Below are 23618 nucleotides of genomic sequence, written 5' to 3'. Positions count from 1 at the left end.
TAATGAGTAAAGACTAAAGTCCGCTGGCTTGGTTTTATTGGCTCGCGAGACAGTTGAAGCTAATCATGGCTTATATTGGATGTATTTTTGAGTGTTTATAAAAACAAAAATCACTGCAGCATAAAGTGTAACAAGGAAATACATTTAGAAAGAAAGAAATGTGACCTGAGAGGTTAAATGTGACAAACATGGTGTGTCATCATGATCTTTACAATCTGTTTAATTTGAGCCTATATTGCAAATTATGACTTGATCAAAGCGTTCTTAGCCTCCTCACACTTTTGCGGCTCTGACACAACAAAGTCAATTCAACCTTTCATTCCATCCTTTTCTGCTACTAAAACATGTATTTGATGTTGTTGGAACCAAAGTAGGAGGTCATCCTTACCTCTGCTGACGACGGTCCACAGAAAAGTCACAAGCACCAAACAACCCCCAATAATCCTCATTTTCACTCATTCAAAACAACCAGCAGGCTAAGCGAACCAACCTGGTCGGCCTGCATGCCTGTCAGTTCTCTCTGAAGTAGTGAAACATTTATGATAGGTGCTTGTGTCACACCCCAAACAGGTGCTATAAGTCTTTGACACAAGGTAACTTTGGCCAATGCCAGCCCACATACCTCACATTCTTTCCTTCATTCTATCGCACAGATGATCCTTCAAATACTTCTTGCTGCTACCTGTGTACACACACTATCTCCCATAAGTGAGTACACCCCTCATCTTATATAGTATTTCTTCTCAAGAGACAATACTATACAAATGGACATACTTTAGATTAGTCAGTGTGCAGCTTGTGTAGCAGTAAGTGAAGTGAAGTGAATTATATTTATATAGCGCTTTTTCTCTAGTGACTCAAAGCGCTTTACATAGTGAAACCCAATATCTAAGTTATATTTAAACCAGTTTGGGTGCCACTGGGAGCAGGTGGGTAAAGTGTCTTGCCCAAGGACACAACGGCAGTGACTAGGATGGCGGGAGCGGGAATCGAACCTGCAACCCTCAAGTTGCTGGCACGGCCACTCTACCAACCGAGCTAAACCGCCCCACAAGGCCATTGTTGTGTATATATCTGGCAACACAAATAAGTAGCAAGATAATTCTGTCTTGGCTTACAAGCACGATGGTGGTAGCAGCGTGCATGAGTGCTTCCGATGCGGCGCTTCTTGAGTTTTGTGAGACATAATCGCATGCAGCAACGTTACGTCCGTCAAGTATCTACATGTCAAACACTTGGTTCCTAAATCTCTAAATCTAACTTATTGTTTTTTTTTTTTTAGTCTTTTGGCAAGATAATTGTGTCTTGCCTCACAGTCTGAGGCTGCACAGGAGAGCTGCGGTTCATTGAGCGGAGATATGAATCCCAATGTGTATTGGAAGTAGGGGTGGGTACGATTCATTCTGCAGCAAGCAGAACACATCCAGCATCACTGATGTCTCTTGTAGTTGTCAAAAGTTTGCTTTGTTTCTTGCATTGAACAAAGACAACACAGCACTGAGTCAAATTCCTTGTGTTTGAAACATACTTGGCCAATAAAAGTTATTCTGATGAGTGACTTAATGTACAGAATGTGTGGATGAAAAGGTGGGATCAGGAGAGGTCCGCCTGTCTGTTGTTGTTGCCAGCAAGACATCTTCCATTCTCACTCGTTTGACTCTCACCACCTTCTAAAAATCACAAAGAAGAGCAGCTTTGTGACAAATTCTTGTTGGTTTGCTCTGGCTCCATCTAGTGGAAATGTGTGTTACTGCAGTTTGATGACCTTTTACTGAGTTCAACTCTGTCACCTCCTCAGGGTTACTCCTGGGCCTCTTGGATGCACTTCCTGACAGCAAAACAAACCCAGTGAGACATTTTGACACACACACCCGCAAATCTCCTTGTCTGTCGTCTCTACTTTTATGCTTCCAGTAAGCAAACCCAGCCACCAGACCCAGCAAGACCACGGCCAGGATCCACCAGTGTGACGTCCCACCCAACCTGCTTGGACTCACTGCATGCGACAAACAAACAGGACACACATGGATATGATATGTTTCCTAGGTGTGATCAGCTGACATGTAAGTGGGTCAGAAGATTCCTGCCAGCACCCTGACCACAATATACACAACACCTGAACAGCCTGCAACACAATTAGCAGATGCCATCCTCAGCCACTAGGGAGCATCTGTGGACAGCTATGATTTCCTATGACGGTATTAGCATTTATCTTCCAGCATGACCTTACCGCCCGCCATACTCAAGAAGAAGGTGATCACGCGTGTTTCCGTGGCGTTGTCCACTTGGCACGTGTACGTTCCCTCATGGTCGCTGGACAGACCGAGACTGCCTGAAGTGGACACGTCCTTCACCTGCTCTTTCCACTCCTCACTGATGTCCTTAGCACCGTTGTTCATCTTCACGATGGTACGATTGTTGAACATCCAGACGACGCTCCTGTCACCAGTCAAGAAGGGACAGTTGATGACGGTCTCTGATCCAGAAACTCTGACAGTCGCTGAAATGGAACCAAAGAAGGTAAACAGACCTTGCAAATACTTCTTGCTGCTACCTGTGTACACACACTATCTCCCATAAGTGAGTACACCCCTCATCTTATATAGTATTTCTTCTCAAGAGACAATACTATACAAATGGACATACTTTAGATTAGTCAGTGTGCAGCTTGTGTAGCAGTAAGGCCATTGTTGTGTATATATCTGGCAACACAAATAAGTAGCAAGATAATTCTGTCTTGGCTTACAAGCACGATGGTGGTAGCAGCGTGCATGAGTGCTTCCGATGCGGCGCTTCTTGGGTTTTGTGAGACATAATCGCATGCAGCAACGTTACATCCGTCAAGTATCTACATGTCAAACACTTGGTTCCTAAATCTCTAAATCTAACTTATTGTTTTTTTTTTTAGTCTTTTGGCAAGATAATTGTGTCTTGCCTCACAGTCTGAGGCTGCACAGGAGAGCTATGGTTCATTGAGCGGAGATATGAATCCCAATGTGTATTGGAAGTAGGGGTGGGTACGATTCACATTTTAACCGATATCAGTATTGGTTTGGGACATCCCTACATTGGAAAACAAAGTATGTTGACTTGTTTTTAATTGATGATAAGTCTATTCTCAGTAAACCACATCTCCCAGTGTCTGCATCACTCGTGCAGCCCCAAGTCAAGACGTTACAACCTCCATGTTTGAGTGTAGATAATATCTTACCACTCACTTGTGTTACCGGCCTTTTACACAATAATGTCTGTGTTGATTATTATCTCTACAGGAGTGATATGTCAGCCATAGACTAACTACCCATTTTTATGGTATTTTCATTTACAAGATGTCATGAAATGCTTGCTGACAAGTAGGGTCTGTCTTTTTGTGAGCTACTGTCTCCAGTTCTTACATCCGTTCTTCCAGGTGAGCCTCCTGCTGCTGTGGCTTCTAACGTCGCAGATGTAGTCCACCTGAGAAGTGTTGTCCCCCGCCACGACCAGCCAGCCGCTGATGCTGTAAAGTGTCTCCCCTGTGCCGTTGTCCACTTTCGTGGCGTTCTGGAGGGCGTGAGGAAGCAAAGGCTCGGTGGACCAGGTGAGTTGAGGCTCGGGGTAGATTCCGCTTGAGCTGCACGTCAGATTGTTGCCATCTTGCTGGATGTTGATTGTGGTGACCGCAGCTGGAAGACAAACATTTTTTTTCTGGTGTTTGGTGTAACTCACGTCGTCACCTGAAAGTCCACTCACCTTCTACATGGAGGTTGATGAATGACTCCTTTTTTTCACTGATGGTTCCAACGTAGCACATGTACCTTCCCTCATCAGCTACAACCACTTTCTTCAACAAGAGAGTAGAATTCCCATCTTTAATGTGCTCCTTGAACAGTGAAGTCCTGTTCTTAAACTGTTTGTCCTGGAATAGCAGTTGGTCCACACTGTTGTAGTATGAATGGGCATAAATGTCTTCCTTCAACTTCTTCTGCCAGTGTATGACCACATCTTGTCCAACAGTAAAGTTTGCCTGTAAAAGGCAGCTCTCATTGAGACGACACCAAACATCTTTGTCACCTGGAAAAACACCACAACCAATAAGAGATATTCTTTAGTGGTGGGAAATAAGTTTTCTTTCCCCTGTTGATTGTGAAAGTTTTTCCTTAACAGTCCAAAAAGTTCATGGTCTGTTTAATGTAATTGAGTGACACACTATAAAAATTGTCACATAAATGTAGCCCCTGTTGTTGCTGACTGTTATTGAAAACTTAAACCAGATCATACAAACCCCGTTTCCATATGAGTTGGGAAATTTTGTTAGATGTAAATATAAACGGAATACAATGATTTGCAAATCATTTTCAACCCATATTCAGTTGAATATGTTACAAAGACAACATATTTGATGTTCAAACTGATAAACATTTTTTTTTTTTTTTGCAAATAATCATCACCTTTGGAATTTGATGCCAGCAACACATGACAAAGAAGTTGGGAAAGGTGGCAATAAATACTGATACAGTTGAGGAATGCTCATCAAACACTTATTTGGAACGTCCCACAGGTGTGCAGGCTAATTGGAAAACAGGTGGATGCTAAGATTGGGTATAAAAACAGCTTCACAAAAAATGCTCAGTCTTTCAGAAGAAAGGATGGGGCGAGGTACACCCCTTTGTCCACAACTGCGTGAGCAAATAGTCAAACAGTTTAAGAACAAAGTTTCACAAAATGCAATTGCAAGAGATTTAGGGATTTCAACATCTACAATCCATAATATCATCAAAAGGTTTAGAGAATCTGGAGAAATCACTCCACGTAAGTAGCATGGCAGGAAACCAACATTGAATGACCCAGACCTTTTGATCCTTCATACGGCACTGTATCAAAAACCGACATCAATCTCTAAAGGATATCACCACATGGGCCCAGGAACACTTCAGAAAACCACAGTCACTAAATACAGTTCGTTGCTACATCTGTAAGTGCAAGTTAAAGTTCTACTATGCAAAGCGAAGCCCATTTATCAACAACATCCAAAAACGCCGCCGGTTTCTCTGGGCCCGCGATCATTTAAGAATGACTGATGCAAAGTGGAAAAGTGTTCTGTGGTCTGACGAGTCCACATTTTAAATTGTTTTGGAAATATTCAACATACTATCATCCGGACCAAAGGGGAAGCGAACCATCCAGACTGTTATCGACACAAAGTTCAAAAGCCAGCATCTGTCGGGGTATGGGGGTGCATTAGTGCCCAAGGCATGGGTAACTCACACATCTGTGAAGGCACCATTAATGCTGAAAGATACATACAGGTTTTGGAACAACATATGCTGCCATTTAAGCGCCGTCTTTTTCATAGACACCCCTGCTTATTTCAGCAAGACAATGTCAAGCCACATTCAGCATGTTACAACAGTGTGGCTTTGTAAAAAAAAGAGTGCGGGTACTTTCCTGGCCCGCCTGCAGTCCAGACCTGTCTCCCATCGAAAACGTGTGGCGCATTATGAAGCTTAAACACGACACTGGAGACCCTGGACTGTTGAACGACTGAAGCTTTACATAAAACAAGAATGGAAAATAATTCCACTTTCAAAGCTTCAACAATAAGTTTCCTCAGTTCCCAAACGTTTATTTAGTGTTGTTAAAAGAAAAGGTGATGTAACACAGTGGTGAACATGCCCTTTCCCAACTACTTTGGCACGTGTTACAGCCATGAAATTCTATGTTTATTATTTGCAAAAAACTAAAATATAGTTTATGAATTTGAACATCAAATATCTTGTCTTTGTTGCATATTCAACTGAATATGGTTTGAAAATGATTTGCAAATCATTTTATTCTGTTTATATTTACATCTAACACAATTTCCCAACTCATATGGAAACGGGGCTTGTATATATTTCTGTGTATATATATATATATATATATATATATATATATATATATAGCTCGCTGCAGTGAGCCAAATCTTAGAACTGTTTGCATTGATCTATTTACAATAAATCAATTGATTATTGAGGTTTACTAATTCATTTTATTATCGTCCATGTACGAATTGCGATGCATCTAAAAATTGATTTCCCCACCTCTACTACTGACTGTCGTCTACATGCTAACCACTCGGCCACTGTGCAACTTTTACAATGTCAACATATGTTAATTAAAGATGCATCAATAATACATTGATCATTGAATTGTAGACCCTAAATCATACTCTAACCATTAGGTGCCCAAAGAGTCCCACCTTTAGTCAATATCGCCCACCCTAATCATACTTTCCCTCCAAAAGTGTTGAGGGCAGAAGTAGTAAGCGGTCCTGCCCATATATGGTCCTGGTTTTGACACTAAGCTGCCACCAGGTGACTGACACCTATGTAACGCCCACAGGTGACTTTTACCACAAAACCGAGTGGGCTTTGGGTTACGATAAGGTTTTGGAACCTTCAAGTCTCCAACAGCAGTTGTCTTACAAGTGGCAGATGAGAGCAGCGCCAGTCGGGCTGGTGTGATTTAAGACGGACCTCCACTGTAATTGAGTCCTCCGGCAGCTGGCTGTAAGCACCACAACCAGACCCAGCACATCTCTGCTCCCAATGGTGCCGTTGGAGAAAATGTGGGGGTCTCAGGCTTGCAACCTGTGATCCACCTTAAACAAACTCCCGCAAAGGTTTTCTGTCGCAGAACAACAAGCTTCAATATCCGAGACTGACCTTAGATCTGTTGCTAAACTACGTCATACTGCAATAACTCTAGTCCAAAGATCCTTGACAGGGTTATTCATAAAGAATGAGCAGATTTCTTTTTACAATATTTTATTAAGGAAAAAAAGCAATAAAACGTCCAACGAAGTCACAAGTATTCTACTCACAATCAACTTTTATTTTAAGTGTTTGTTTCCACAAGCTGGACAAAAGGCTGCTAATGAGTAAAGACTAAAGTCCGCTGGCTTGGTTTTATTGGCTCGCGAGACAGTTGAAGCTAATCATGGCTTATATTGGATGTATTTTTGAGTGTTGATAAAAACAAAAATCAGTGCAGCTGAAAGTGAAACAAGGAAATACATTTAGAAAGAAAGAAATGTGACCTGAGAGGTTAAATGTGACAAACATGGTGTGTCATCATGATCTTTACAATCTGTTTAATTTTATCCTTTATTGCAAATTATGACTTGATCAAAGTGTTCTTAGCCTCCTCACACTTTTGCAGCTCTGACACAACAAAGTCTATCCAACCTTTCATGCCATCCTTTTCTGCTGCTAAAACATGTTTGATGTTGTTGGAACCAAAGTAGGAGGTCATCCTTTCCTCTGCTGACGACGGTCCACAGAAAAGTCACAAGCGCCAAACAACCCCCAGTAATCCTCATTTTCACTCATTCAAAACAACCAGCAGGCTAAGCTAACCAACCTGGTCGGCCTGCCTGCCTGCTGGTTCTCTCTGAAGTAGTGAAACATTTATGATAGGTGCTTGTGTCACACCCCAAACAGGTGCTACTAGTCTTTTACACAAGGTAACTTTGGCCAATGCCAGCCCGCTTAACTTACTTCCTTTCCTTCATTCTATCACACAGATGATCCTTTGCAACTTTTATTATTTATTAACAATACTGCACTTTGGAGAGCAGCACAGTGGAACAGGGGTTAGTGCGTGTGCCTCACAATACGAAGGTCCTGTGTTTGATCCTGGGCTCAGGATTTTTTTGTGTAGAGTTTGCATGTTCTCCCCGTGACTGCGTGGGTTCCCTCCGGGTACTCCGGCTTCCTTCCACCTCCAAAGACATGCACCTGGGTATAGGTTGATTGGCAACACCGAATTGGTCCGAGTGTCTGGTTGTTGTCTGTCTATCTGTGTTGGCCCTGCGATGAGGTGGCAACCTGTCCAGGGTGTACACCGCCTTCAGCTTAAATGCAGCTGAGATAGGCTCCAGCATACCCCGCCACCCCGAAAGTCAATTGCACTTTGGTGAATATTTGACAATGTTGTTTTCTTGTGAGAAGAGAAGCTTCATTCTGCAGCAAGCAGAACACATCCAGCATCACTGATGTCTCTTGTAGTTGTCAAAAGTTTGCTTTGTTTCTTGCATTGAACAAAGACAACACAGCACCGAGTCAAATTCCTTGTGTGTTAAACATACTTGGCCGATAAAAGTGATTCTGATGAGTGACTTAATGTACAGAATGTGTGGATGAAAAGGTGGGATCAGGAGAGGTCCGCCTGTCTGTTGTTGTTGCCAGCAAGACATCTTCCATTCTCAATCATTTGACTCTCACCACCATCTAAAAATCACAAAGAAGAGCAGCTTTGTGACAAATTCTTGTTGGTTTGCTCTTGCTCCATCTAGTGGAAATGTGTGTTACTGCAGTTTGATGACCTGTTACTGAGTTCAACTCTGTCACCTCCTCAGGGTTACTCCTGGGCCTGTTGGATGCACTTCCTGACAGCAAAACAAACCCAGTGAGACATTTTGACGCACACACCCGCAAATCTCCTTGTCTGTCGTCTCTACTTTTATGCTTCCAGGAAGCAAACCCAGCCACCAGACCCAGAATCAGCAAGACCACGGCCGGGATCCACCAGTATGACGTCCCACCCAACCTGCTTGGACTCACTGCATGCGACAAACAAACAGGACACACATGGATATGATATGTTTCCTAGGTGTGATCAGCTGACATGTAAGTGGGTAGGTCAGAAGATTCCTGCCAGCACCCTGACCACAATATACACAACACCTGAACAGCCTGCAACACAATTAGCAGATGCCATCCTCAGCCACTAGGGAGCATCTGTGGACAGCTATGATTTCCTATGACAGTATTAGCATTTATCTTCCAGCATGACCTTACCGCCCGCCGTACTCAAGAAGAAGGTGATCACGCGTGTTTCCGTGGCGTTGTCCACTTGGCACGTGTACGTTCCCTCATGGTTGCTGGACAGACTGTGCAGACCGAGGTTGCCTGAAGTGGACATGTCCTTCACCTGCTCTTTCCACTCCTCACTGATGTCCTTAGCACCGTTTTTCATCTTCACGATGGTACGATTGTTGAACATCCAGACGACGCTTCTGTCACCAGTCAAGAAGGGACAGTTGATGACGGTCTCTGATCCAGAAACTCTGACAGTCGCTGAAATGGAACCAAAGAAGGTAAACAGACCTTGCAAATACTTCTTGCTGCTACCTGTGTACACACACTATCTCCCATAAGTGAGTACACCCCTCATCTTATATAGTATTTATTCTCAAGAGACAATACTATACAAATGGACATACTTTAGATTAGTCAGTGTGCAGCTTGTGTAGCAGTAAGGCCATTGTTGTGTATATATCTGGCAACACAAATAAGTAGCAAGATAATTCTGTCTTGGCTTACAAGCACGATGGTGGTAGCAGCGTGCATGAGTGCTGCCGATGCGGCGCTTCTTCTTGAGTTTTGTGAGACATAATCGCATGCAGCAACGTTACGTCCGTCAAGTATCTGCACGTCAAACACTTGGTTCCTAAATCTCTAAATCTAACTTATTGTTTTTTTTTTTTAGTCTTTTGGCAAGATAATTGTGTCTTGCCTCACGGTCTGAGGCTGCACAGGAGAGCTATGGTTCATTGAGCGGAGATATGAATCCCAATGTGTATTGGAAGTAGGGGTGGGTACGATTCACATTTTAACCGATATCAGTATTGGTTTGGGACACCCCTACATTGGAAAACAAAGTGTGTCGATTTGTTTTTAATTGATGATAAATCTATTCTCAGTAAACCACATCTCCCAGTGTCTGCATCACTCGTGCAGCCCCAAGTCAAGACGTTACAACCTCCATGTTTGAGTGTAGATAATATCTTACCACTCACTTGTGTTACCGGCCTTTTACACAATAATGTCTGTGTTGATTATTATCTCTACAGGAGTGATATGTCAGCCATACACTAACTACCCATTTTTATGGTATTTTCATTTACAAGATGTCATGAAATGCTTGCTGACAAGTAAGGTCTGTCTTTTTGTGAGCTACTGTCTCCAGTTCTTACATCCGTTCTTCCAGGTGAGCCTCCTGCTGCTGTGGCTTCTAACGTCGCAGATGTAGTCCACCTGAGAAGTGTTGTCCCCCGCCACGACCAGCCAGCCGCTGATGCTGTAAAGTGTCTCCCCTGTGCCGTTGTCCACTTTCGTGGCGTTCTGGAGGGCGTGAAGAAGCAAAGGCTCGGTGGACCAGGTGAGTTGAGGCTCGGGGTAGATTCCGCTTGAGCTGCACGTCAGATTGTTGCCATCTTGCTGGATGTTGATTGTGGTGACCGCAGCTGGAAGACAAACAATGTTTTCTGGTGTTTGGTGTAACTCACGTCGTCACCTGAAAGTCCACTCACCTTCTACATGGAGGTTGATGAATGACTCCTTTTTTTCACTGATGGTTCCTACGTAGCACATGTACCTTCCCTCATCAGCTACAACCACTTTCTTCAACAAGAGAGTAGAATTCCCATCTTTAATGTGCTCCTTGAACAGTGAAGTCCTGTTCTTAAACTGTTTGTCCTGGAGTTGCAGTTGGTCCGCACTGTAGTAGTATGAATGGGCATAAATGTCCTCCTTCAACTTCTTCTGCCAGTGTATGACCACATCTTGTCCAACAGTAAAGTTTGCCTGTAAAAGGCAGCTCTCATTGAGACGACACCAAACATCTTTGTCACCTGGAAAAACACCACAACCAATAAGAGATATTCTTTAGTGGTGGGAAATACGTGTTCCTTCCCCTGTTGATTGTGAAAGTTTTACCTTAACAGTCCAAAAAGTTTATGGTAGGTTTAATGTAATTGAGTGACACACTATAAAAATGTCACATCTGTTGTCACCGACTGTTATTGAAAACTTAAACCAGCTCATATATCAACATGCTGAATAAAGGCTTTGGTCAGGCTTATTGCAAAAATAAATATCAATTAAGTACAGTAGATTGCCATTGAAAAATAAGAGCACAGACCCAAAACTGATGTCAAACGACACAAAAGGCGAACCATGTCGTGTGGCGCTTGACCAAAAGAAGATGTAAGTGGCAACACTTAAAAAAACAAGGTGAGAAACACTATGGCATTCAACAAATAACACCTAGCAAGGTACAAATGTGGCCAACAAGAGTTAAAAGTCTTGTCAAATGTACATTTAGAACAGGGGTGTCCAAACTTTCTGACTATTGGGACCACATAGGGGTAAAAAATTTGGTCGGGGGCCAAAAGTTGATTGCATGTTGGATCATCATCATTCATAATTTTTTTTATTCCTTGAATGAATACATATATATATATATATATATATATATATACACATACATATATGTTTATATGTATGTGTATATATGTGTTTATATGTATGTGTATTTATATGTACATGTATGTGTATATATATATGTGTATATGTATGTGTATATATATATGTGTCTATATACATGTGTGTGTATATATATATATATATATATATATATATATATATATATATGTATATAGATAGATAGATAGTACTTTATTGATTCCTTAAAGAAAGTTCCCTCAGGAAAATTAAAATTCCAGCAGCAGTGTACAGAGTTGAGATCAATTTAAAAAAATAAGTAAATAATGGGGGTTTAAATGGAAACAAAATAGAGAAATATTGCAATAAGAATAAAAAATAAAAAGCAACAATGGGAATAAAAATATAACAGTAAAATAAAAATATAACAAGACAAAGTAGGCAGTAGTGACCATGTTATGAAAACGTATTGCACTGTTATTTTATTGCATCCCCTGTCATCCTAGTACCCCCCGTCCCCCCGTCCCAGAGAGGAGTTGTACAGTCTAATGGCGTGTGGGACAAAGGAGTTCTTGAGTCTATTAGTCCTGCACTTGGGATGAAGCAGTCTAGCACTGAACAGGCTCCTCTGGCTACTGATAACGCTATGCAGAGGGTGACTGGCATCATCCAGGATGCTCACTAGTTTGTCCACAGTCCTCTTCTCTGCCACCGTCACCAGTGAGTCCAGTTTCATTCCGATTGTAGAACCGGCCCGCCTGATCAGTTTCTCAAGTCTGGAGCTGTCCTCCTTAGATGTACTGCCCCCCCAGCACACTACCATGTAGAACAGAACACTGGCAACCACAGACTGGTAGTAATTCCACAGGAGTTTTCTACAAATGTTGAAGGAGTGCAGTCTCCTGAGGAAGTACAGCCTGCTCTGTCCTTTCTTGTACTGGTGGTCCGTGTTATCAGTCCAGTCCAGCTTATTGTCCACCCAAACCCCGAGGTGCTTGAATGAGTCCACGGTCTGTACCTCAACTCCCTCGATCACAATAGGTTGTGACCGTGGACTCCACCTCCCAAAGTCAATGACCAGCTCCTTGGTCTTTGACGGATTGAGCTGCAAGAGGTTCGTGTGGCACCAGACAACAAAGTCCCTCACCAGGTTCCAAAACGCCTCCTCTCTGCCGTCCCTGATGCACCCGACGATGGCTGTGTCATCCGCGTACTTCTGGATGTGACACAGCGGTGTACAGGGTGAAGAGAAGAAATATATATATATATGTGTGTGTATGTATATATATATATATAATATATATATATATATATATATATATATATATATATATATGTGTGTGTATGTATATATATATATTAACATATTAGGGGTGTAACGATAGTGTATTTGTATTGAACCATTTCGGTATGGGGGTTTGGTTCGGAGGTGTACCGAACGACACGGACATATTAAGTAGCGCGCCGCGCACGTTGTGTAAACAATGCACACCGAGGCACCATGAATTGATTTACGTGGACCTGGACCGACTTAAACAAGTTGAAAAACTTATTTGGGTGTTACCATTTAGTGGTCAATTGTACGAAATATGAACTGTACTGTGCAATCTACTAATAAAAGTTTCAATTACTCCAAAAAACAACAATACATGGCATGCTAGCAACGACTGGTAGATAGACTGACCATACGTCCTCTTTTCATGGGATATTTCGTCTTTCCGAGCTGTCCAGGTGGAGTTTCTTAAATGCCTCGAATGTCCGTCATTTTAAGTTTGGCTTGCGTGTATTTTCAATGTACGTTCAGGGTTAAGAAGGGGTTAAAAAAAGAAAAGAAAAAAAAAAGTGCTGCAAGCAGCAGCATTCGTGAGGGCGGGGGAGACAGAGCGAGAGAGTTATGATAAATGCGCATGCGTCGCCAGGCTCTGCTTTTTACCCATAGATTTATCAGATTTATTTTTTTATTATCTATAGCAGGGGTGTCAAAAGTGTGCCCCGGAGGCTATTTGTGGCCCACAGCTAATGTTTCAAAGGCCCAAGGCACAGTCTAAAATACCATAAAATAAAAACATAAACAAAAGAGAAATAAAAAAGCTTAAAGGCTAAATGTAATTTAGAAAAAGTTGAAATGTTGACTAATAAAACAAAACTGTTTTTTTTTTTTTCTTTCTTTCAAACTGTCATAGCTCAAAACATAATATTGACTCAAAATCAATGTTATTATGAATTATTGACCTATCCAATTTTCCGATTACTTCACACCAAATATTCCACTAAGAAAAATATTTTTGGTGGAAGATTTAGCAAATTTCTTAAAAAAATAATCAAAAAGTTTCCATTTTGTTGTTTTCTTACTGTACCGAAAATGAACTGAACCGTGACCTCTGAACCGAGGTACGTACCGAACCGAAATTTTTGTGTACCGTTACACCCCTGATATATATATATATATATATATATATATATATATATATATATATATATATATATATATATATATATATATATATATAAGCCACGTACAGTTCATACTTTCATTTTTTTTGTTTTTATACATTGCCATATACAGAAAGGAGCAGATGGAAGAATAATATTCTTATATTTATCTGCCCCCTTTTTTTTTTTTTTTTTTTGTCCTGTCCAGCTTCTCAGGCAAATCATATAGTTGATGTAGATGCCCATATCGGCTGTTCAGATTTAATTTACAAAAGAGAAGTGTAGGATACTTCTCTTGTTGCCTTATTTGAATTTGACTTTATTAAATGTATTTATTTTATCATTTGGAGCAGCCGGGCCGGAGCAGGAGGGGATGGAAAGAGAAAAAAAAAGGAAGACAGAGGGGGAAATTGTGGGGATAAGAGGGGGATTAGACAGAGAGACAAAAACAACAACAGCAAACACAACAATAACAACATTGATGGATTGATTGATACTTTTATTAGTAGTTTGCACAGTTCAGTACATATTCCGTACAATTGACCACTAAATGGTAACACCCGAATAAGTTTTTCAACTTGTTTAAGTCGGGGTCCACGTTAATCAATTCATGGTAGAACAAGAATAGAACAACACCAGCACATACGATATGTACAAATGTGATCGTAAAAGTGATAGCAAATAAGCAGTTAGTGAAATAAATAATAATATAGAAATGACATTGAGCATTTTTACACTACAACTGGAGCAATACAAATACCAATAGAAAAAGCGCTATTGATTATGAACAATACCAATAGTTTACCTCTATTATCAACATTACAGTTGTTCAAATGCAACAATACGTATACATAATAACTAGAAAGATAAATAAAATAAAATAAAAAATTGTACATAAATAAAAAGGAAAACCGAAAGATGGAGGGGAAGAGAGAGAAGCAACCTATATTAATCTTGTAGATTGTTATGGTAACAATAGGTTAAGCTTTGTCAGTATGCCATCTGTTACCCATCTGCCCCCCTTTTTTTAACACCAATTATTTTAGATGACCTTGTCACTGTTCCCTCCACCAACACCCGAACTCCAACATTACTTTTTAATTTTCGTTTAAGCATATTCACAATGACACGTCCAATCAAAATAAAAAATCAGCTTAATATATTGCCAGTTGTCTCTTTTTGTAACTTTTTTTAAATTCAAAAATACTCTTGCAACTTTTTAAGTCTTTCTTGAGAGAATTCCATGCTTTCGCATAGGGCTGCGAATCTTTGGGTGTTCCACGATTCGATTCAGTATCGATTCTTGGGGTCACGATTCGATTCAGAATCTATTTTTTTTTTTCAATTCAACACAATTCTCGAGTCAAAAACGATTTTTTTCCCGACTTAAAACGATTCTGTATTCATTCAATACATAGAATTTCAGCAGGATCTACCCCAGTCTGCTGACATGCAGACTGGGGTAGATTTTTGTAAAAAAAAGCTTTTATATTTGTAAAGGACAATGTTTTATCAACTGATTGCAATAATGTAAATTTGTTTTAACTATTAAACAAACCAAAAATATGACTTATTTTATCCTTGTGAAAATATTGGACACAGTGTGTTGTCAAACTTATGAGATGCGATGCAAGTGTAAGCCACTGTGACACTATTGTTCTTTTTTTATTTTTTATAATTGTCTAATGATAATGTCAATGAGGGATTTTTAATCACTGCTATGTTGAAATTATAACTAATATCGATACTGTTGTTGATAATATTCATTTTTGTTTCACTACTTTTGGTTTGTTCTGTGTCGTGTTTGTGTCTCCTCTCAATTGCTCTGTTTATTGCAGTTCTGAGTGTTGCTGGCTCAGGTTTGGTTTTGGAATCGGATTGCATTGTCATGGTATTGCTGTGTATTGTTTTGTTGGATTGATTGAAAAAAAAAATATATATATATATACTAATAATAATAATACATTTAAAAAAAATCAATTTAAAAAAAATGAGATTTGATTCTGAATTGCACAACGTGAGAATCGCGATTTAAATTCGAATAGATTTTTTCCCACACCCGTACTTTCACACCAGCAACAGACAAGCACATTTGTTTCAAATTTGTTCGTGCCCTTGGATGTTTAAAGTCATACAGCCTGTGATTCTTATCTTCAGACGTGAACACGAATAACTGTTGTAAGTCCTTTGGAAGAACTTTATTTCTAGCTTTGAACATCACTAATAGAGAATGCAATTCTACAATGTATTTTATTAGTAAATATCCTGACCTAATGATACATATATATATATATATATATATATATATATATATATATATATATATATATATATATATATATATATATACAGTATATATATATTAGGGCTGGGCGACGATTAAAAATTTTAATCAAAGTTAATCGCACTATTTCTCCGATTAATCGCGATTAACTGCATTGTATACGCAAAGCCCAATAATGAATTCAAAAGTAGTGTGTAGTGCACCTTTATTGGAATATTCTCCCACATGAACAAAAACACCAAAACATTTGATGTGCAAACACAATTTAAGTCAGTCCTTGTTAAACAGTAGCAGCTAAATAGCATATTTTATGAAAATCAACTCAAAAAATGTAAATACAAACATTTAAGCTTATTGCCACTGCCAGGGTATTTAAGTTATCTTGTTTGTTATGGAAAATAAATATAATCTACATACACATCTCTGAGCCACAATCATAACATCTGAACAGGCAATTTCTGAGGTAACAGCAGAAACATTTTTTTTAGCAGGGATCTTATGTTTAAAAAACCTATATTATAGGTAGTATGCTGTTTTAGGGAATTTTTGATCAAATTATCCGTAGTAGCAATATTAATAATGTTGTGTTTATTCTGCGTAGTGCACTTAAAATAATTATGACCATATCTAGGAATTGATATGATGGGAATTTTCCGATTGTTTGCTTGGTGCTTTGATAAACTGAACGTATCATATACATGGTACTATATTGTGATGTTATGAGCCAGGGAATAAAAGAACTACCCTATCCATCATGCAACAGGAGTAACGAGCATGCGCGGTAGCCCGGTATAGGTTGTGTCGCCATGACGGCATCTTGTATGTTGTGATATGCACGCTCTGAAAGCAAACGTTAAGAACTCAGCCAACACTCCTGGTCTGCATTGTTCATAAATAGACAGACAACACATATACTCCGCTGCTTCACAGGCCGCTGGATGTAGCCGGCAAAGTATTCCCATGCTAGCTAGCCGGTCTAGCAAGCACGCGTCATTCAGTCCAAAACGGCCCGATCTATCCACATTCAGAATTGTCTGGCGGTCGCAAGTGATCCCGGAGTGACCACGCTGTAAGCCAGCCATGAAATTTGCAAAATTGTCCGGTATTTTTGCCAAATGTTCCATCTTTACCAAGATCCCCTCGACGCCGAAGCCCATCCGGGAGATGCCATCTTGTTAAGAAAAGGCGTTAACAAAATAAAAGCATGTAAACAACATACGCAAATGTGCGATGAAATAATTGTTGGCGTTAATAGATTGATGAGTTAACGCGTAATTAACGCATTAATTTGCCCACCCCTAATATATATATATATATATATATGTTATATAGGTAGCACGGTGGGCAGTGGTTAGTGCACGTGCCTCGCAATGAGCAGGTCCTGGGTTTCAGTCCCAGGCTTGGGGTCTTTCTGTGGGGAGTTGGCATGTTCCCACCATTACTGTGTGGGTTCCATCCAGGTACTCCAGCGTCCTCCCACCTCCAAAGACACGCCCTTGGAGACAGGTTGAGGGGCTACACTAAATTGGTCCTAGTGTGCGGTTGTTGTCTCTGTGTTGGCCCTGTGGTGAGATGGTAGACTTGTCCTGTGTGTACCCTGCCTTCCGCCCATGTGCAGCTGGGATAGGCCCCAGCCCACCGCGACCCCAAAACAGACAAACGGTAGAAAAAGCAGATATATATGTATATACACTTAAAGTCTACACACCACACAATGTATATACGTACAATTCTGAAGTGGGTGTAGTGATATAGAATGGACTTTATTGTCATTATATTTGCATATAAGGAGATTAAGGACTCCAATCTAAGGTGCAGTAGTGGGAAAAAAATATGGGATAAAAATAAGTTACACGAGACGTAATAAAGATAAAACTAAGAATTTAAATAGACTACTATCCAATAAAAATCGTAAGCAATCTTGTACAATATACAAAACACTGTACAAAATACAAAATACTGTACAATATACAGAACAAGGCAATCAGTGTCGGATGTATTGCACTCTTAGGGTAATATTGCACAGTAGGGTATTAGGGTAGGATATTTAGTAGGGGATTAGATATTAGTGAAGTGAATTATATTTATATAGCGCCTTTTCTCTAGTGACTCAAAGCGCTTTACAAAGTGAAACCCAATATCTAATTTTTACATTTAAACCAGTGTGGGTGGCACTGGGAGCAGGTGGGTAAAGTGTCTTGCCCAAGGACACAACGGCAGTGACTAGGATGGCAGAAACGGGGATCAAACCTGCAATTCTCAAGTTGCTGGCACGGCCGCTCTACCAACCGAGATAAACTGGTTAATAAACGATAAAACATTGAATATTAAGAGTATGTTTAAAGTAGACTTCTTCCTTTCCTGACTACCACCTTAAAGATTTGTAATCAATCAGAAATATCTAGCAGCTAAATGCGCCAAACATGGCAACGCAAGGAGAGATAATGTTTTGCATATTACCCATCATGCTTTGTACTGGATTTAGATGAAGTAAAATTTCAAAGCTTTGAGCAGGTTGTGTGCCATGTGTGACGTCGTGTGTTGACCTTTTGTGTTGATTATAGTTTATTTGCACAATGAGTCATCTCATTGTGCATCTTCCATGACTCCTTGTACCGTCACTCACCATGCAGTACCTCCACCTTCCTAACCTTGTCCATCACTTAGGGTTAACTACGGCTCCAAACTGAGGAAGCTCTCCTGAGTTGTCATAATAAATTGAGTAATCAAACAACACCCAGTCTTTCATATCCTTCTTGATATGCTGGCATGTTCACATTTAAAAGACTGCAAACCTCCATCCATCTTCTTCCGCTTATCCGAGGTCGGGTCGCAGCAGCCTAAGCAGGGAAGCCCAGACTTTCCTCTCTCCAGCCACTTTGTCCAGCTCTTTTATCCTGAGGCGTTCCCAGGCCACATGGAAGACATAGTCTTCCCAACAGGTCCTCGGTCTTCCCTGTGGCCTCCTACTTGTTGGATGTGCCCTAAACACCTCCCTAGGGAGGCGTTCGGGTGACATCCTCACCAGATGCCCGAACCACCTCATCTGGCTCCTCTCCATGTGGAGGAGCAGCGGCTTTACTTTGAGCTCCTCCCGGATGGCAGAGCTTCTCACCCTATCTCTAAGGGAGAGACCCAAACTCATTTGGGCCGCTTGTAACCCGTGATCTTGTCCTTTCGGTCGTAACCCCAAAGCTCATGACCATAGGTGAGGATGGGAATGTAAATTGAAATCTTTGCCTTCCGGCTCAGCTCATTCTTCACCACAACGGATCGATACAGCGTCCGCATTACTGAAGACGCCGCACCGATCCGCCTGTCGACCTCATGATCCACTTTTCCCTCACTCGGGAACAAGACTCCGAGGTACATCTGCGAGTTGGGTCTCCTCCCCAACTCGGAGATGGCACTCCACTCTTTTCCGGGCAAGAACCATGGACTCTGACTTGGAGGTGCTGATTCTCATCCCAGTCGCTTCACACTCGGCTGTGAACGATTCAGTGAGAGCTGAAGATGCTGGCCAGATGAAGCCATCAGGACCACATCATCTGCAAAAAGCAGAGACCTAATCCTGCAGCCGCCAAACCGGATCCCCTCAACACTTTGACTGTGTTTTAGAATTTCTGTCCATAAAAGTTATGAACAGAATCGGTGACAAAGGGCAGCCTTGGTGGATTCCAACCCTCACTGGAAAGGTGTCCAATTTACTGCTGGCAATGCGGACCAGGCTCTGACACTGATCATACAGGGACTGCAAATCATAATTTAACCTGAACCTCTAATCTGGCTGTTATCTGGCTACTGTATCAACACATTTTGTTGTAAGTTACACAATCAAAGGTGGGGATGTATGTCATTACTTATCTTTTCAAACGGGGTGCGGTGCTATATTTTATCTCCCGTGCCCTTGTCTGTTTTGACTCTGCACAGCCTGTGTGCGGTTCTCGGAGCACACAGCAATGACAGGTTCACAATCTCACTTATCTGTCGTTGGCTGGAAACACGAGAAAGAAGCACCTCAGGCACATGGCTGGTTTCAATATGGTTTGCGTATTTATAAGGGCGCATGGCCTGGGATCAATTCCAGGTTGGTTTCGATGTAACCACAAAATGTGCTTGGATTAGTGTGTGCGCACTCTAATACAGCGGGTCTAAATTACGGCCTGCAGGCGTCTTCAGTCTGACCCGAGACAGCACAGATTCAAAAAAAGGTTAGCCCGCGGTGTTTCTTGATTGTAGCTTTTATGAAGTGCGGGTTTGATTGTTGCAATTTTGTCACCATTTTGCTTTCTTATGGTCACTGACCATGACTTTTGTTTGTATGTTCAAGAAACACATCACCAATTTATATACCCAATCCAAACAACTTTTCCCACTCATGGTATAAATAAACTACAAACCCTGTTTCCATATGAGTTGGGAAATTGTGTTAGATGTAAATATAAACGGAATACAATGATTTGCAAATCATTTTCAACCCATATTCAGTTGAATGTGCTACAAAAACAACATATTTGATGTTCAAACCGATAACAATTTTTTTTTTTTGCAAATAATTTCCTTTAGTATTTGATACCAGCAATACGTGACAAAGAAGTTGGGAAAGGTGGCAATAAAAACTGATAAAGTTGAGGAATGCTCATCAAACACTTATTTGGAACATCCCACAGGTGTGCAGGCTAATTGGGAACAGGTGGGTGCCATGATTGGGTATAAAAGCAGCTTCCATGAAATGTTAAGTAATTCACAAACAAGGATGGGGCGAGGGTCACCACTTTGTAAGCAAATTGTCGCACATTTTTAGAACAACATCTCTCAATGATCTATTGCAAGGAATTTAGGGATTTTACCATCTACGGTCTGTAAAATCTTTAAAAGGTTCAGAGAATCTGGAGAAATCACTGCACGTAAGCTATGATATTACGGATCTTTGACCCCTCAGGCGGTGCTGCGTTAAAAACCGACATCAGTGTGTAAAGGATATCACCACATGGGCTCAGGAACACTTCATAAAACCACTGTCAGTAGCTACAGTTGGTCGCTACATCTGTAAGTGCAAGTAAAAACTCTGCTATGCAAAGCAAAACCCATTTATCAACAACACCCAGAAACACCACTGGCTTCGCTGGGCCCGAGCTCATCTAAAATGGACTGATGCAAAGTGGAAATGTGTTCTGTGGTCTGACGAGTCCACATTTCAAATTATATTTGGAAACAGAGAACGTGGTGTCCTCCGGAACAAAGAGGAAAATAACCGTCCGGATTATTATAGGCGCAAAGTTCAAAAGCCAGCATGTGTGATGGTATGGGGGTGTATTAGTGCCCAAGGCATGGGTAATTTACACATCTGTGAAGGCACCATTAATGCTGAATGGGCCATACAGGTTTTGGAGCAACATATGTTGTCATCCAAGCAACGTTATCATGGAGGCCCCTGCTTATTTCATTAAGACAATGCCAAGCCACGTGTTACAACAGCGTGGTTTCGCAGTAAAAGAGTGCGGGTACTTTCCTGGCCCACCTGCAGTCCATACCTGTCTCCCATCGAAAATGTGCGGCGCATTGTGAAGCGTAAAATACGACAGCGGAGACCCCAGACTGTCGAAAACAAGAATCAGAAATAATTCCACTTTCAAAGCTTCAACAATTAGTTTCCTCAGTTCCCAAATGTTTATTGAGTGTTGTTAAAAGAAAAGGTGATGTAACACAGTGGTGAACAACGCCCTTTCCCAACTACTTTGGCACAAGTTGCAGCCATGAAATTCCGAGTTAATTATTATTTGCAAAAAAAAAATGAAGTTTATGAGTTTGAACATCAAATATCTTGTCTTTGTAGTGCATTCAACTGAATATGGGTTGAAAAAGATTTTGCAAATCATTGTATTCCGTTTATATTTACATCTAACACAATTTCCCAACTCATATGGAAACGGGGTTTGTATAACCAACACAGACGGTCAACACACTGTCGCACTTAACACACCTCCTGCTCATGGAACTTTGTGGACATTGTAAAACATGTCCAAACATCTTACATCAGTTAAAATTACACCAATATAAATCCACCAAAATGGATGATGGGTGATATGCAAAACACTCTCTCCACATTTATCCATGTTTGGCGAAGTTTAGCTGTTTGATCATTCTGATTAATTACAAAACTTTAAGGGGAAGTAAACAAGGTAGGAGTCGAACGTTCACTTACTATAATATTCAGTGTTTTATTGTTTAAAAAACGGTGCATTTGTACTATTAATGAGTAATTCTGTACACCTGAGACTGGATTTGTTTTATTGGCTCGTTAAACAAAGTTTGAAGCTAATCACGTCTTATATTGGATGTATTTTTGAGCGATCATAAACAAAAATCACCGCAGCATAAAGTGAAACAAGGAAATACATTTTAGAAAGAACAAAAAAATGTCACCTGACAGGTTAAATGTGACAAACAACATACTTGTGACGATCATTGGTACTTTACTTTACGTCATCATGATCTTTATAATCTGTTTAATTTTAGGCTTCAATGCAAGTTTTGACTTGTTCAAAGCGTTCTTAGCCTCCTCACACTTCTGCTGCTCTAACTCAACAAATTATATTCCATCCTTTTCTGCTGCTACACCATTAGAGACAAAACACATGTTTGATGTTGTTGGAACCAAAGTAGGAGGTCATCCTTACCTCTGCTGACGACGGTCCACAGAAAAGTCACAAGCGCCAAACAACCCCCAGTAATCCTCATTTTCACTCATTCAAAACAGCCAACATGCTAAGCTAACCAACCTGGTCGGCCTGCCTGCCTGTCAGTTCTCTCTGAAGTAGTGAAACAATTATGATAGGTGCTTGTGTCACACCCCAAACAGGTGCTCTCAATCTTTTACACAAGGTAACTTTGGCCAATGCCAGCCCGCATACCTCACATTCTTTCCTTCATTCCATACCATAGATCAGGGGTGTCCAAAGCGTGGCCCGGGGGAAAACAATTAAAAACAGAAAAAAGTGTTAAAAAAGATCAAACAGGTGAAATGTAACAAGAACATGTTGCAGTGATTACTCTAATAACACAAAGCTGCCATGCAGGCTGTTTCTTTCTTTAAAAAAAAAAATACAGTTGATCAAAATCAAATATGAATTATTGACCAATTCAAGGCTCCAATTACGTCACATTAAATATTCCACTTTGAGGTATTTTTGGGGGAAAATGTTGGATATTTTGTGCTTGCCACATAAAAAAGTGAGCTGTTTTTTTGTTTTTTTTTTAAAGAATGGCCTAAAGCGAATGAACAAAAAAAACAACGTATAATTGACGGATAGATCTGAAGTTGAACTTGAGACCATTGTCTTACAGTAAACAATAAAAAAAATATACATATAATTTATTTTTTAACACTTTAATGAGTAGGACCCTTTTGGATCAGTGTGTTTTGTTTTTAAGTGTCATTGCACAAAAAATAATAGTGAATTAAAATCAATGGTGTTATGAGTTTTTTACCTTTTTCTGGCTCCAATTATTATATATCAAACATTCTACTCAAAAATTTTATTGGGTGAAAATATTGCATAGTTTGTTTGTTTTTTCAATTGAAAAACATGGTTTTCTTTGACAAAAAGAGCATACAACTTAAATCTTTAAAAACGTCATATTGACGGATG

The 23618-nt window shown here is 40.4% G+C and overlaps 1 protein-coding gene across 4 annotated transcripts in view; it reads right to left on the bottom strand.

The window, feature by feature from the left end:
- LOC133569153 (uncharacterized) overlaps positions 1-22836 on the bottom strand; it is a 44462-nt gene extending 21626 nt beyond the window's left edge. For all 4 annotated transcript variants that reach the window (XM_061921336.1, XM_061921335.1, XM_061921334.1 and 1 more), the window contains exons 1-6: positions 22647-22836; positions 10337-10657; positions 10001-10270; positions 8823-9101; positions 3733-4053; positions 3396-3665 (exon numbers count right to left, since the gene is read on the bottom strand). In XM_061921336.1, coding sequence (XP_061777320.1) covers positions 3396-3665; positions 3733-4053; positions 8823-9101; positions 10001-10270; positions 10337-10657; positions 22647-22707 — 1522 coding nt within the window. In that variant the 5' untranslated portion in view covers positions 22708-22836. The remainder of the gene's footprint in view (positions 1-3395; positions 3666-3732; positions 4054-8822; positions 9102-10000; positions 10271-10336; positions 10658-22646) is intronic.
- Between the last annotated feature and the right edge of the window lie 782 nt (positions 22837-23618).

Source organism: Nerophis ophidion, linkage group LG15, assembly GCF_033978795.1.
Source record: "Nerophis ophidion isolate RoL-2023_Sa linkage group LG15, RoL_Noph_v1.0, whole genome shotgun sequence".
NCBI classification, from domain to species: domain Eukaryota; kingdom Metazoa; phylum Chordata; class Actinopteri; order Syngnathiformes; family Syngnathidae; genus Nerophis; species Nerophis ophidion.
This window is presented reverse-complemented; position numbering and strand designations above follow the sequence as displayed.